A 14356-nucleotide genomic window follows, 5' to 3' on the forward strand; every position below is an offset into this window, starting at 1 on the left:
AAAAAGAAAAGGTTGAAATATTATGAAAATTACTGAAACGTGACACAGAGACATGATGTGACCACATGCTATTGGAAAAATGGCACTGATAGACTTGCTTGATGCAGGGTTGCCACAAACCTTCAGTTTGTGACAGACATTATCTGTGAAGCATAGTAAAGGGCAATGAAACGTGGTTTGCCCATGTATCTTACTGTCAATCCTACTGAACTCTCCAGTTAATCTAATAAACTAACAGCTTTTAAAAATTGCATTCTGGTAACAACAGTATACATTATCAACAGACATTCAGTAATATTCAGTAACAACAGTATACATTATCAACAGATCTTTTCAGCATTCCCTTGTGTGAGTAGTTCATTCATAAATAGATATGTATGTCAGTTTCATAGAGGATGGTGGGCTAGGTAGAAAAGAGGAGTAAATTGACTCAGTCTTTCTATAGCAGCACTAGAAATATTCAGTAGTCTGAGGTAGAGCTAAACTATAGGAAACACTTATTTCTGACATGGTCTTTGTCATTCTGTGGAGTCTTTTAGGTACCCCTGCTTGCACTGAAAGACATAATTTATTTTAGTGTGACTTAATAATATCAGATTGCTTGCATTTAATTCTATGCGGTTTTCTGTCGATGGAAGGATGAACTTACTAATATATTTAGTATATATACAGAAAAATGACATTATTACAACTGCGATAGTACATTGCCTAATTATGTCCAAAGTGAGCTTTTCAGAAAGGTTTATACTTAACAATTTTAGGACTTTTCTTACTTAATTTGATTCCACCGCCTACTTTTAAATATTTTGCAACCCAGGGTAGCTTAGGCAAAGAAATAAAACCAAAAATGGAATATTCCTTTGTAGCAGCACTGTGAATGAAAATGCTAAATTTGATGACTACAAAGAATTCTCAAGTACTGGTTATGGATAGTTTTGCTGAAATTCATGGGAAAGAAGACAAACAATAGATAAGTAATCAACTCAAAATATTCTGAAATTTGACAGAACTTTTTTTGCTGGTACTTTCCTCGCTTTTAAGATGTAGTTGCATCTTTTTTGGTATTTTCTTGTTGACAATTCATGATACTAATGCTTTACATGATCTTAAGCCACATGTGTCTCTGTCAGTAATATTTCTCACATGCTAGTTTTGCTGTTTGTGGGATAAAGTCCAGTAGTTTGTATTACAACATGCCATTTAAATTATTTGTTAAAAATAATTTTATTTATAAATAGCAGTTTTTACTTGGAATGTCTTAGTAAATTTAGCAAGTATACTATACTACAAATTTTTTTTTCAGTGTACCCGTGTAATGTGGACACCACCTCTCCGCGAAAGCTTCTCATATCCGTTTCTTGTTCTTCAAATGTTGCTTGTGACTCATATTCTCAGGTAACTTTTACTTAACCTTATTTCTTTTTGCATTAAATAATTTAAACTAGAATTTCTTAAGCTTCCATAATAAAGTCAACATAATAAAATAATTAACCAATATGATGCCATTATTAGTAAAAATATTTTAAGAGTATAACTTAAAAATAGTACCAAAAACATTTCCTCCATCAGCCTTCTGTTCCTCTTCCTTTTTCTTGGTGGTCCGCAGTGACTGCTTGAGAAGGAACAAATTGCTTTCACTTCTCCTGTCATTTCCACTTTCTCAAGGCTTCTTCTGTTACCACTATAACCTCCTGAAAATGAGCAGAAAGAAGGTGAAGGCTGGTTATGCTATAGTGTATCCTGTAAGATACAATCCTTTGGGGCAAAGTGTAATTCACAGAATTCACACTTCTCTCCCTTTCTGCTGACAAATACTGAATATAGCTGCCTTGCTCCAGAGGGTAAAAATGAAACAAAATGGGGGCTATGGAAAAGTGGAACGAAGCATGATAAAAATCTGAAGATGACTCAGACTGATAACTCTCTTCAGTGATCCTCTGAATTTGGAAGAACTTTGATGAAGTCTGTTATGCCAAACCCTTTGGGCAATCTATTTCCCTCTGATTGTTACAGCAAGTATAGAACCATCACATGGCTTTTAGTCTCCTATGTAGTAGTGTCTTTAGACAGACCTTTCATAGAACATGAGATGGTTACTGTTTTTGCATTAGCTTTTTAAAGTCTGTGTAGCTCCAGCTTTATTGCTGTCCCCTAAACTGTTTTATAGGATTTAAAGCTTCTTTAGCACCTTCAAATAAAGTGAACCTCTGTGAATTCATAACCTTTAGCTCTGCCCTGTTGGTTCTGAGGCACCTTGAGCAACGGTCCCTTCTCAAACATCTCTGTAAGATGTGTTGTGCTGTAAGAGTCTTTGATTCACCACTGTAGATGCTGTTTTTCCACATTCACATTCTTGACCATGGCTTTTTTCTCCAGTATAGTACAGACAGCAGACTGCCCATCAGTCTCTAGTTCCTTCCTGCTTTTCTACCTCTGCTCCTATCTTAAATCCAGTGAAGGCAAACCTTTGATTCTTCTTTCACTCACTGATCCGATCTGTCCCTAAGTGGGCATGGGGATGCTGCTCTGGGGACTGAGTGCTGCTTCCTTTAGTCCATCTGTACCATAGAAGGTAGTGTTAGTTTCCTTTTGCTGTGTACCAGTCATCGCAAACTGGCATCTACTAACTTGAAGTTTTCTGGCTCCTTAGTTTTAAAATCAGGGTATTGGAGGTGCTACACTCTTCCTGAAGGCACAGAGTGGGAGAGAGAATCAATTTTCTTGCCTTTTCTAGCTTCTAGAGGCTGCCTGCATTTCTTGGGAGACCGCCTGCATTTCTTGGCTTGTGGCTCCTTCTTCTTCAAAACCAGCAATGCTGGATTGGGTCCTTCTTTGTCAGTTCACTCCAACCTTCTCTTTAGCCTCTCTTCCACTTTTATGTATCCTGTGGTGCTGCATAAAAGTGACATGACATGTTCACAGGTTCCAGGGATTAGGACACATATTTTTAGAGGCCATTATTCTGCCTACCAGGATGGGGCCTCTTCAGTTGCTGTTTCCTGCCTTCAAGAGCTGCCTTCTGTTAGGTCCTTCTCTGTTTTTGGCTCCAGGTGCTTTTGTGGCAAGTTTTTTATGTCTTCTTTAGCCTCTTATCATTGTCATTTTCAGCCTTACCCACCTCTTCATACCTGTCTTTACTTTTTGATGAAAAGTTTTAGAGAACTTTCCTTTCTTTAGAGCCTTCTTCATTGTCTCTGTTTATATTCTAGTTGACATTTCCTTTCTCATATTCCTGGCCATCTGAAGCTGAATCAGCTGCTGCTTTCACCACTCCTGGTTCAGATCCATCCCGTCTTGATCTTCCTCGCCATCTTCATCAGCAGCTTATCACTTCTGATTGCGATGGCTTTCCTGGTTATGCCCCTTAGTTGTCATGGCTCCCTGCTTGCCTGCTGTGGCTGTGACTGGTTGCTTGGAAGTGTGGGCTTTCATTTTGCTTTCTTGGACACTGCAGTCTTTTTTGGAGGGAAAACCTGCTAAACCTCCTTTCTTGAAGTTTTGGCAGACATCTTGTCTTTTTTCTGAAGGATAGCAGCCTTCTCTCTATTGGCCTTCTTCATCTTCTGATATTTCATCCTTATTACTGACATTGTCTCCTTTGGAAGAGCAGCCATTTCCTTTAGTTCTTGGTTTCTACTTGTAGTTGACATATTGTGACATTAGAGGGAGGTAGTGGGTGGTGATGGCTTTGGGGAGCCAAGAAGAAGCTGAGCTGTGTTGATGCAGGCTGCAGTGCTGAGGATACTGTTAGAAAACCAGAAAAGAGACTATTCCTTAATGCTAGGAATCATTATAAATAAGGTTAGTGGTATGTTTTAACAAATTGGTTCTGTCCAGTTTTGAATTTTAAGCATTTTTAGAAACTCAATTTATATAGTCACCTAATACTAGCACAGCTTAGCTTTTTCTTGATTGTTCTTAGCTTTTTTTTATTATTCTTGGCAATATTTATGTTTCCATTTCTGTTTTCTTGGGTCAGAGCTATTTTGATCACCAATTGGATTTTCTTTGTTTTCTGTTCATTCCTGTCTCCCCATAATGCATTCTTTACCCAACTGCCAGATTGGTATTAAATTCTGCTCAGAAATCTTAATGTCTCTTGTTACCCATAAAATGAAAATCATATTTAGTATTCAAAAGCAGTAGAGAAGTGCTTTATTTTAGACAGCGGCTTTCAAACTTTTGGACTATGATCTATAAGAAATAAGAAATAAGTTTTACACTGTGGCTTAGTATACACATACATGTATGCACACAACTGAAACAAAAGTTTCACAGAATAGAACCCCTCGTAAGTAGGATATAGTCATATATATTCTGTTTCACTCTGCTGATCTCCATTTTTAAATGCTGAATTTTATTCCATAAGTTGATTTCATAACTCATTAAAAGGTTATCTGGAGTTTAAAAGTACTTTTGTTGGATTAAAATAGCAGAGAGGGATGTCCTTTGGAGAAGGGATACTTGGGGAAGTGAAGAAAGGCGTTTCATAATGGCGCTCTATGCTCCAGGTAGGTTTATCTAACCAGGATGTCTTTACTGTATCCAAGCTGCATACACTTCATCACCTCAGTATATTAACATGCACACTCCACTTCTGTGAAGATGGACATGTGTGGGGGTTTTGCGTTGGCTCGCAGATTTAGAGGATAAAATCATCTTACCCTCCTAAAAATCTCCTAAATTACAAGTCAGTACCAAAATGAGATCTCTAAAGATTGCTTCAGAGTGGCCCCCATATCTTTTCCTCCACTTAATTTTCTGTGTTCTCCCACCTGTGCCAGACCCAACTTTTTATCTCACACGCTTACAAAATCTCTCTCAGCCGCTTAGCTCTTATTCTGCATTGTTGCAGTAGTTGTCTGCATAATACTTAGCACTTAGAATATGCTGCTATCATCTTTTCATAGGCATCTTCTGCCTTTTTAAATAATGAATCTGTTGAATCGGTATTTTTAAATATTAGTCATGGATTCACCAAAATATAATTTGAAAAAAATGTTCACGGATATACTGACCCAGCCACCCTCCTTCTCTCTGTGTTATTGTTAGCAATAATGGGTATTTACCTTTCAAAGAAAATTGTTGTCATTGAGTATCAGGAGGTATGATTTCTAACCCATTGGTTCATTTTATGTTTAGGTTGTGTTATAGCCAGATCATATATATTTAGCGATTCTAATTTGCAGCAGTTTGGAGCCATGCTAGACTATTTCGTGTTTAAACTTACTAATACTTATTTTATCTTTTCAAGGGCTACAAAACTTTATAGAGGAAGCTTGATTGCACTCTGCATTTCCAATGTATTTTTCAAGCTTCCTTGGCAGTTTGCTCAATTTGTACTTCTCACTCAGGTGAGGTGATTATATTTTAAGCTGTTTTAAGCTTAGCATGTTTGACTATGAACTTATTTGCATAAAATTATAACTCAGATGTTCTATGATTCTAAGTCCTAAAACATTTTCCAGGAAAAACGTTTTTCTAAAACACTTTCCAGGGAAAACGCTTTTCTAAAACACTTTCCAGGGAAAACGCTTTTCTAAAACACTTTCCAGGGAAAACGCTTTTCTAAAACACTTTCCAGGGAAAACGCTTTTCTAAAACACTTTCCAGGGAAAACGCTTTTCTAAAACACTTTCCAGGGAAAACGCTTTTCTAAAACACTTTCCAGGGAAAACGCTTTTCTAAAACACTTTCCAGGGAAAACGCTTTTCTAAAACACTTTCCAGGGAAAACGCTTTTCTAAAACACTTTCCAGGGAAAACGCTTTTCTAAAACACTTTCCAGGGAAAACGCTTTTCTAAAACACTTTCCAGGGAAAACGCTTTTCTAAAACACTTTCCAGGAAAAACGCTTTTCTAAAACACTTTCCAGGAAAAACGCTTTTCTAAAACACTTTCCAGGAAAAACGTTTTTCTAAAACACTTTCCAGGAAAAACGTTTTTCTAAAACACTTTCTAGGAAAAATGTTGAACAAAAGAAAGTTCAGGGTAGAGAAATATGTAGGATTATTTATAAATGATTGTTAATTATTTACTTCCTAACATAATGCATTTATTGAACTCAAATTTGTAAGAATGGTTATCTTTGTTATTCAGTATTGTTAATGTGCTTAAAAGAGGACTAGTGCTATAACTTTAAGTATTTCTCTTAAGTTAACAATAGTGTTTCTCTTACGTAAAATGTTTCTTTTTGAATAGTTGTGTACATTCTTGCATGTAGAATAAAGACACATAGGATTACAGGATAAACAGCTAACCAGTTCATCTCTTATAAAATTCTCTATACTAGTCTGGAAATTTATCTATTGTCTTTCTATGTACTCTTGCCCACTATAAATGGAGGTAGTTTGTTGAGAGAGGGAGTAAATTACATACTCATTTTTTTTCCCTGCCTACTATTTTTTTTATTGTACTGGTATATTTGTATAAAGCAGTTGAAGAGTTGAAGAGTCGCTTTTTTTTTTTTTTTTTCTGAGATGGAGTCTTGCTCTGTTGCCCAGGCTTGAGTGCAGTGGCACAATCTCGGCTCACTGCAACCCCTACCTCTCGGGTTCAAGCGATTCTCCTGCCTCAGCCTCCCAAGTAGCTGGGACTATAGGCGCATGCCACCATGCCCGGCTAATTATTTGTATTTTTAGTAGAGATGGGGTTTCACCTTGTTAGCTAGGATGGTCTCGATCTCCTGACCTTGTGATCCGCCTGCTTCAGCCTCCCAAAGTGCTGGGATTACAGGCGTGAGCCACTGCGCCTGGCCGCTTTTTAATATTTTTTAGAACGTCTTGCTTGAGAAATGAAGTTAGACTTGGATTTGAGTCCTAATTCTATTCAGTAGCCTCTTAACTTGGATAAAATAGTTAACTTTTCTTGGTTTAGGTTTTCTCATTTCTGAAATAGAGATAATAAAAGAACCTACTTTATTGGGTTGTGGATAGGACCAGATGAAGTAATGTATATGATTCTTAACACAGTACCTGGTACTTAGTAGGTCACAGTAATATTAATTGGTTTTATCATTATTTTTTAAAATAGGCTCTATTTGTACTTACTTTTTACTTTGATCTTGTCTTGTAGACTCCTTTGTCTAACTTAGTTTGATGACATTTTCAGTCAGTTTCTGGTTTAAAATTGTCCCTGAGATTCTCTCTTTAAAATTCTACCCTGTAAATGTACTGCGTGTTGCTTAGCCCTTGGGGTGAAAAGGGAGCATTCTCATGGCTTCCTGATAGTGGAGACTGCCTGCTTTTTTGTGGAGGTGAGGGTCAGGGGAGGCATTTTGCCTCCCTGTGGGGCTTCCCCACAGTTGTTATGTCATATCAGGCACCCTAAGAAATGCAGTATTCTCCATGGGTAACTCTGAGTAAAGGGAAACTTTGTTGTTTTTCTCACTAATGGAAAAATTTGTCGTAGATTGCTTTAGAGATAAAAAAAACTTGATGAATGAAACTTAAGTTATGTGTTTAAGTATTCAGCTATTTTGCAATCTGTTTATGTTATGCTTTTGTAGTAGGACAGGAAGAATTTAATTTGAATTGCTTTCTCTATGAGGAAGGGTGTAGAGGCATTGTCTGACATATTACCTCTATGTAAGAGATACTGTATCATCATTTAATCAATTCATCTAAATCCAGTACTGTTAGAATTATTGATGTATAACATATAATTTTCTTCCAAATGGAAAAGAAAGTTAAAAATACCTTTGCAGAGAAAGTACTCTTAATTTGAAATTGATAAATTTGATTATAACTGTCTTGAATATTTGTATTAATGAAAGAACGCTAATGGAGATACTTGTAAAGAGTGACTAGCAAGCAGAAATTAACGTATTTTTATGCACACATGCATTGCATAATTATTTTTCAGTTTAATGTACCTTCCCCAATTATGTATTAGTTGTCATAATTACATTTTCATCTTTTTTTGATTGGACAAGTCACTTTTTAATTGTACGTGTTGACAGTAGGGTTGACCTGAAATTAAAATGAGTATTGTTTTGGACAGTCGACAAAGTAGACAATTCACATGATTGAGAGAGCTGTGTGTCAGAAAAATCAACCAATATTTTCTATACTAATATATTGACTATATTTAATAATAAATTGGCAGATAAAAGGAAAACAAAAGAACTCACTGTGTGTAGATATAAATCAGTTGAAACAACAATAAATATATTCTTCATTCTTGTAGCTATTCATTTTATCTTTTTTACTTTTAACTTCTTTTTAAATTTCAGCTTGCATCATTATTTGCAGGGTATGTTGTCGGGTACATTGATATATGTAAATTATGGAAGATCATTTATATACACATGGTAATAATTTTTTATTGTTCTTTTCCATTTAGTTTGCCCTTAAACTCCTGATTAGTATTTGATTTGTTCATGGTTGAAACTAGTTGTAACAATTTCATAACTAAAACAAATGTTGTTCAAACATTGTGATATAATCAACAGACCTTGTTTTGATAGACCACTCACAAAAATTTAATTTGGGTCATATTATCTGATTGAAGTTGTGCCCAACTTATGCATTATCAGTAAAAGAAATAATTTATGAAACAGAAACATGGGACTGATATATTTTCCAGGAGCCGTCTGTTAAAATGAAGTAGAAGGGCCTGACATAGTAGCTTACGCCTGTAATCCCAACACTTTTGAGAGGCCAAAGTGGGGTTCATTCGAGTCCAGAAGTTTGAAACCAGCCTGGGCAACAGAGCCAGACCTCATCTCTACAAAAATAAAATAAAATTAGCCTAGCATGGTGACGCATGCCTGTAGTACTAGCTGTTTAGGAAGCTGATGTGGGAGGATTGCATTAGCCCAGGAGGTTGAGACTGCAGTGAGCTATGATCACACCACTGCACTCCAGACTGGGCAACAGAGCAACACCATGTCTCTACAAAAAAGAAAAAACATTCATTTACTGAGTGTCAACTATACAGGCATGTGGAATACACCAGCATTCATATTACTACATTCTAACAGAGTGGGGGAAGGAAGGAAGACAGAAGATAAATAATAAACATAGTAAATGGGTAAATTTTGTAGGGTGTTAGAAGGTGATAAGGATTTTAGGCCAGGTATGGTGGCCTGGGGAGGCTGAGGCAAGAGGACATTTGAGCCCAGGAGTTTAAGACCAGCCTGGGTGAGACCCCCATCTCTATAAAAAAATACGAAAAAAGATTTTAGAAGAAAGAAAAGGTAAGGGTAAGGCAGATCAGGAGCACCAAGATCAGGAGGTAGGAGATGGAAAAATCAAATGAGGTGGTTAGGGCAGGTCTTCTTGAAAAGGGGGAGTAGAACAAAGATTGGAAGAGGGAGAAGGAGTTAGCCAAGTAGATATCAAAGAAACTGATCCCTAGGTTGGTGGAACAGCTAGAACAAAGACCCTAAAGCCGATTGGTTGATGTTCTTGAATGGTTATCCTTTAAAAACAAACATTTGTCTTCTCTCTCATTAGTTTTTATAATTTTGATGTTTTCTTTTCCTGATAATTTTACAGCTGTCATAATATCCCATTTTCATTTTCTTAATAATTTATACATATAAAAGAACATTTATAATGTGCAAGGAAGTTATAAACATAGTCATAAAATAAACAACCAGGAGCCTACTCTCCAAATGGAAAATAGAACCTTATCGTTACTTTTAAGTCCTGTATGCCCTGTACTCATCCCCTCACTGCTCCTAGAGGTAACCACTACTCTGACTTTTTGAATCGTAATTAATTTGCTTTTCTTTATAACTTTACCATATGTGGATTATTAAATAGTATACATTTTTATTATTAAATGTTCACATTCTTTGTAAGGTTTATACAAATGTCATTTTATAAGTACTATTTTTTCACTCAGATTTCTGCTTCTTATATGTAACTAGAATTCAAATATTTTCACTGCTTTATATTTTCCATCCTATAAATAAAGCATAATTCATTTATTCATTTTCTTGTTGAAGGACATTTAGGTTCTCTCCTCTCCCCCCAACTTCTTTAGTTATAAATAATGCTGTACATTCTTGACATATCTCCTAGGACACCTATGTTGAGAGTTTCTCTAGGGTGTTTACCTAATAGTAAACTTGTTGGGTGGTAAATTATGTACATGTTCAACTTTATAAATACCAAATTGTTTTTCTAAAATGATTGGACTACTTCCAACAGCAATATATAGCAGCTTATGTTATTCTACATCCTTTTTTATTTTATCAATCTGGTTCGTGTAAAATGGTATCTTGTAACCTTAATTTGCATTTTCTGTGATTCATAATGAAGCTGAGCATCTTTTAGTTTGTTTATATGCTCTTCATGTTTCCACTGTTGTAAATTCCTATTCAAATCTTTTACCAGTTTGTCTTGTGTCCAAAAGAAAATGACATCTATTTTAGTCAATGCAGTATAATCCATTATTTTTGTTACTTATGTTGATGCTCAAATTGTTCCACACTTGTCCAACTATTCAAGCTGACTTCTCTTTCCTTTTAACATGTCCTCATCATTTTTTGAGCACTTTTAAAAAGAAATTAATAAATGTTAAGTTTCACGAAATGCTTTCCTACATCTGTTTACATGATTCTGTGTATTTCCCCCTCTTTAATCTGTTACTATAATGAATTAACATTAATTAATTTTCTAGCATTAAATAAACTTGCTTTTCTGGGCTAAACACAATTTTTGCATGTCGCTGGATTCAATTTGCTTTCATTTTGATGAGATTTTTACATCCTTGTTCATGAATTAGACAGTAATTATGTATTTTTTAGACGTGGCTTATTTTTTCCCAAACTATTTAAAATAGTTTTTTATTTTATAGTATAAGTCAGATTAAATATTAAGCCTTCAGAGTTGGCTGGTCACATAGGCAACTATGGCTGAGGGCCTTGACTCGAAGTTATAGTTATAAAATTATAAAATTACACAGCGTAGTTTATAGTAAAACCTACCTTGGGTAAATGATACTGCTTTATTATATGACTTACTATTTTCTATCTTCTTCCATTATCGTTTTATAAATTCCTAAATTCTTATAAAAAGAAAATATATATAGAATTATTCCCCAAAAATTATTTTCCATTTTTTATTGTGGTAAAATACATGTAACTTAAAATTTACCACCTTAAGCATTTTTAATTATACAGTTCAGTGATATTAAGTACATTCACATTGTTTTACAACCATCACCACCATCTATTTCCAGAACATTTTTCATCTTGCAAAACTGAAACTCTGTACCCATTAAAGTCCTTATTCTTCCATCTTCCTAGCCCCTGGAAACCACCATTCTACTTTCTGTCTTTGTGATTTTGACGACTTTATATATGTCATGTAAGTGAAATCATACAGTATTTGTCTTTTTGTGACTGGCCTATTTCAATTAGCCTACTGTCCCCAAGTTTCTTCTATGTTGAAGCATATCAGAATTTCCTTCCTTTTAAAGCTAAATAATAGTACATTGTGTGTACACACACACACACACACACACACACACACACACGATTTTGCTTATCCATTTGATCTGTCCATGGATACTTGGATTCCATTGTGTGTACACACACATACACACACACACTAGATTTTGCTTATCCATTCAGCCTGTCCATGGATACTTGGATTCCATTGTGTGTACACACACACACACACACACACACACGATTTTGCTTATCTATTCAGTCTATCCACGGATACTTGGGTTACTTCAATGTTTCAGCTATAGTAAATAATGCTGCTATGAACAAATATTTTTTGAGATCTTGCTTTCAATTATTTTGAGTATGTACCCAGAAGTGGAATTGCTGGATTGATCATATGGTAAATCTATTTTTTAAGGAACTGCCAAACTTTTCCATAGTAGCTGTACATTTTACATTCCTGTAAACAGTGCACGAGGTTCTATTTTCTCCATGTAATCACCAACATTTATTTTCTGCCCTTGTGATGGTAGCCATCCTAATAGGTATAAGGTGATATCTCACTGTGGTTTCGTTTCTTAATTAAAAATCTTTATTTTTCAGAGAAGTTTTAGATTTATAGCAATTTTTTTTTTTTTTTTTTTGAGATGGATCTCGCTCTGTCACCCAGGCTGGAGTGCAGTGGCACGATCTCAGCTCACTGCAACCTCCACCTCCCGGGTTCAAGCAATTCTCCTGCCTCAGCCTTCGGAGTAGCTGGGATTAGAGGCACGTGCCACCACACTCAGCTAATTTTTGTATTTTTAATAGAGATGAGGTTTCACCATGTTGGCCAGGCTGGTCTTGAACTCCTGACCTCATGTAATCTGCCCACCTCGGCCTCCCAAAGTGCTGGGATTACAGGCATGAGCTACCACACCCAGCCAGCTTTATAGCAAAATTAAGCAGAAAGTACAGAATTCCCATATACCCCCTGCCCCCAACCATGCACAACCTACCCCTCTATTGACATGCCGCACCAGAGTGGTACATTTGTTACAATTGATAAAGCTACTTCACACATCAGAATCACCCAAAGTCCGTAGTTTACGTTAGGCCTCACTTTTCTGTGGGTGGTTGTTGTGTTTTGTTTTGTTTTTTGAGACAGGATCTTGCTCTGTTGCCCAGCTGGAGTTCAGTGGTGCAAACATGGCTCACCACAGCCTCGACCTCCTGGGCTCAAGGGATCCTTCTGCCTTGGCCTCCCGAAGTGCTAGGATTGCAGATGTGAGCCACCACAATCGGCCTGGATTTTGACAAATGTATAATGACATGTGTTAACCATGTAGTATCTCGTAGAACAGTTTCGCAGCCATAAAGTTCCTCTGTGCTCCACCTATTCATCCCTCCTTCCCCCAACCCATGGCAACCACTGATCTTTTTACTGTTTCCATAGTTTTGCCTTTTGTAGTGTCATGTGTTTGGAACCATACAGTAGGTAGCCTTTTCATATTGGCTTCTTTCACTTAGTAAAAAGCAAATAAGTTTCCTCCAAGTCTTTTCATGACTTGATAGCTCATTTCGATCTTGATTATTATTAACATTTTATTAACATATGGATGTACCACTGTTTATTTATTCACCTATTGAAGAACTTGTTGGTTAACTCCAAGTTTGGGCAATTATGAATAAAGCTGCTGTAAACATCTGTATGCAGGTTTTTACATGGATGTTTCAGTTCATTTGAGTAAATACCAAGGAAAGTGATATTTGGATGGTATGGTGAGAGTATGCTTAGTTTTTAGGAAATTGCCAAACTGTCTTCCAAAGTGGCCATACCAGTTTGCATTACCACCAGCAATAAATGAGAGTTCCTGCTGCTCCACATCCTTGTCAGCATTTGGTGGTGTCATGGTGGATTTTGGCCATTTTAATAGATGTGTAATGGTATCTCATTGTTTTAATTTGGTTGAACATCTTTTAATATGCTTTTTTTTTTTTTGCCATCTGTGTATCTTTTTTGATGAAGTGTCTATTCAGATCTTTTGCTTATTTTTCCTTGGGTTGTTCATTTTCTTATTGTTGAGTTTTAAGAATTCTTTGTAGATTTTTGATAACAGTCCCTTATCAGATGTGTCTTTTGCAGATATCTTCTCTCAATCATTGTCCTGTCTTTCACAGAGCAGAAGTTTTTAATTTTAATGAAGTTCAGCTTATCAATTGTTTCTTTGATAAATTGTACCTTTGTTCTTTTATCTAAGAAGTCATCACCATACCTAAGGTCATCTAGGTTTCCTCCAATGTTATCTTCTAGGAGCTTTATATTTTGCAGTGTGCATTTAGATCTGTTGTCTGTTTTGAGTTAATTTTCATGAAGGGTGTAAAGTCTGTGTCTAGATTTATTTTTTTGTATGTGGATCTCTAGTTGTTCCAGCACCATTTGTTGAAAAGACTATTTTTGCTCCACTGTATTGCCTTTGCTCCTTTGTCAAATATCAGTTGACTATATATGTGAGTCTATTTCTGGGCTCTATATTTTGTTCCCTTGATCTGTTCGTGTCTTCTTTCACCAATATCACACTGTCTTGATTACAGTAACTTTATAGTAAGTCTTGAAGTGGGGTAGTGTCAGTCCTCTGCTCTTCTTCAGTATTGAGTTGGCTCTGTACTGGGTTGTTTATATTCCATATAAACTTCAGAATCACTTTATTGATAATTTGCTAGGCTCATGATTGGGATTGTGCTGAATCTATAGATCAAGTTGGGAAGAACTGGCATCTTGACAATATGGAATCTTCCTGTACATGGAATAACTTTATGTATTTATAAAGTTCTTCGATTACTTTCATTGAAGTTTTGTAGTTTTGCTCAGATAGATTTTTTACATAGTTAAATTTGTATCTAAGTGCCCCATTCCAGGAAATCAGGAATGCGTTGATATTAGAAATTGTATTAATATGATTTATCACATTGA

The 14356-nt window shown here is 35.9% G+C and overlaps 1 protein-coding gene across 1 annotated transcript in view; it reads left to right on the forward strand.

The window, feature by feature from the left end:
- Positions 1-14356, forward strand: part of LOC129490057 (probable C-mannosyltransferase DPY19L2) — a 230886-nt gene that overhangs the window by 149545 nt on the left and 66985 nt on the right. The window contains exons 8-10 of the mRNA XM_063609696.1: positions 1304-1395; positions 5255-5354; positions 8233-8310. Of these exons, the coding sequence (XP_063465766.1) occupies positions 1304-1395; positions 5255-5354; positions 8233-8310 (270 nt within the window). The remainder of the gene's footprint in view (positions 1-1303; positions 1396-5254; positions 5355-8232; positions 8311-14356) is intronic.

This window comes from Symphalangus syndactylus, chromosome 9 (genome assembly GCF_028878055.3).
Source record: "Symphalangus syndactylus isolate Jambi chromosome 9, NHGRI_mSymSyn1-v2.1_pri, whole genome shotgun sequence".
NCBI lineage: Eukaryota > Metazoa > Chordata > Mammalia > Primates > Hylobatidae > Symphalangus > Symphalangus syndactylus.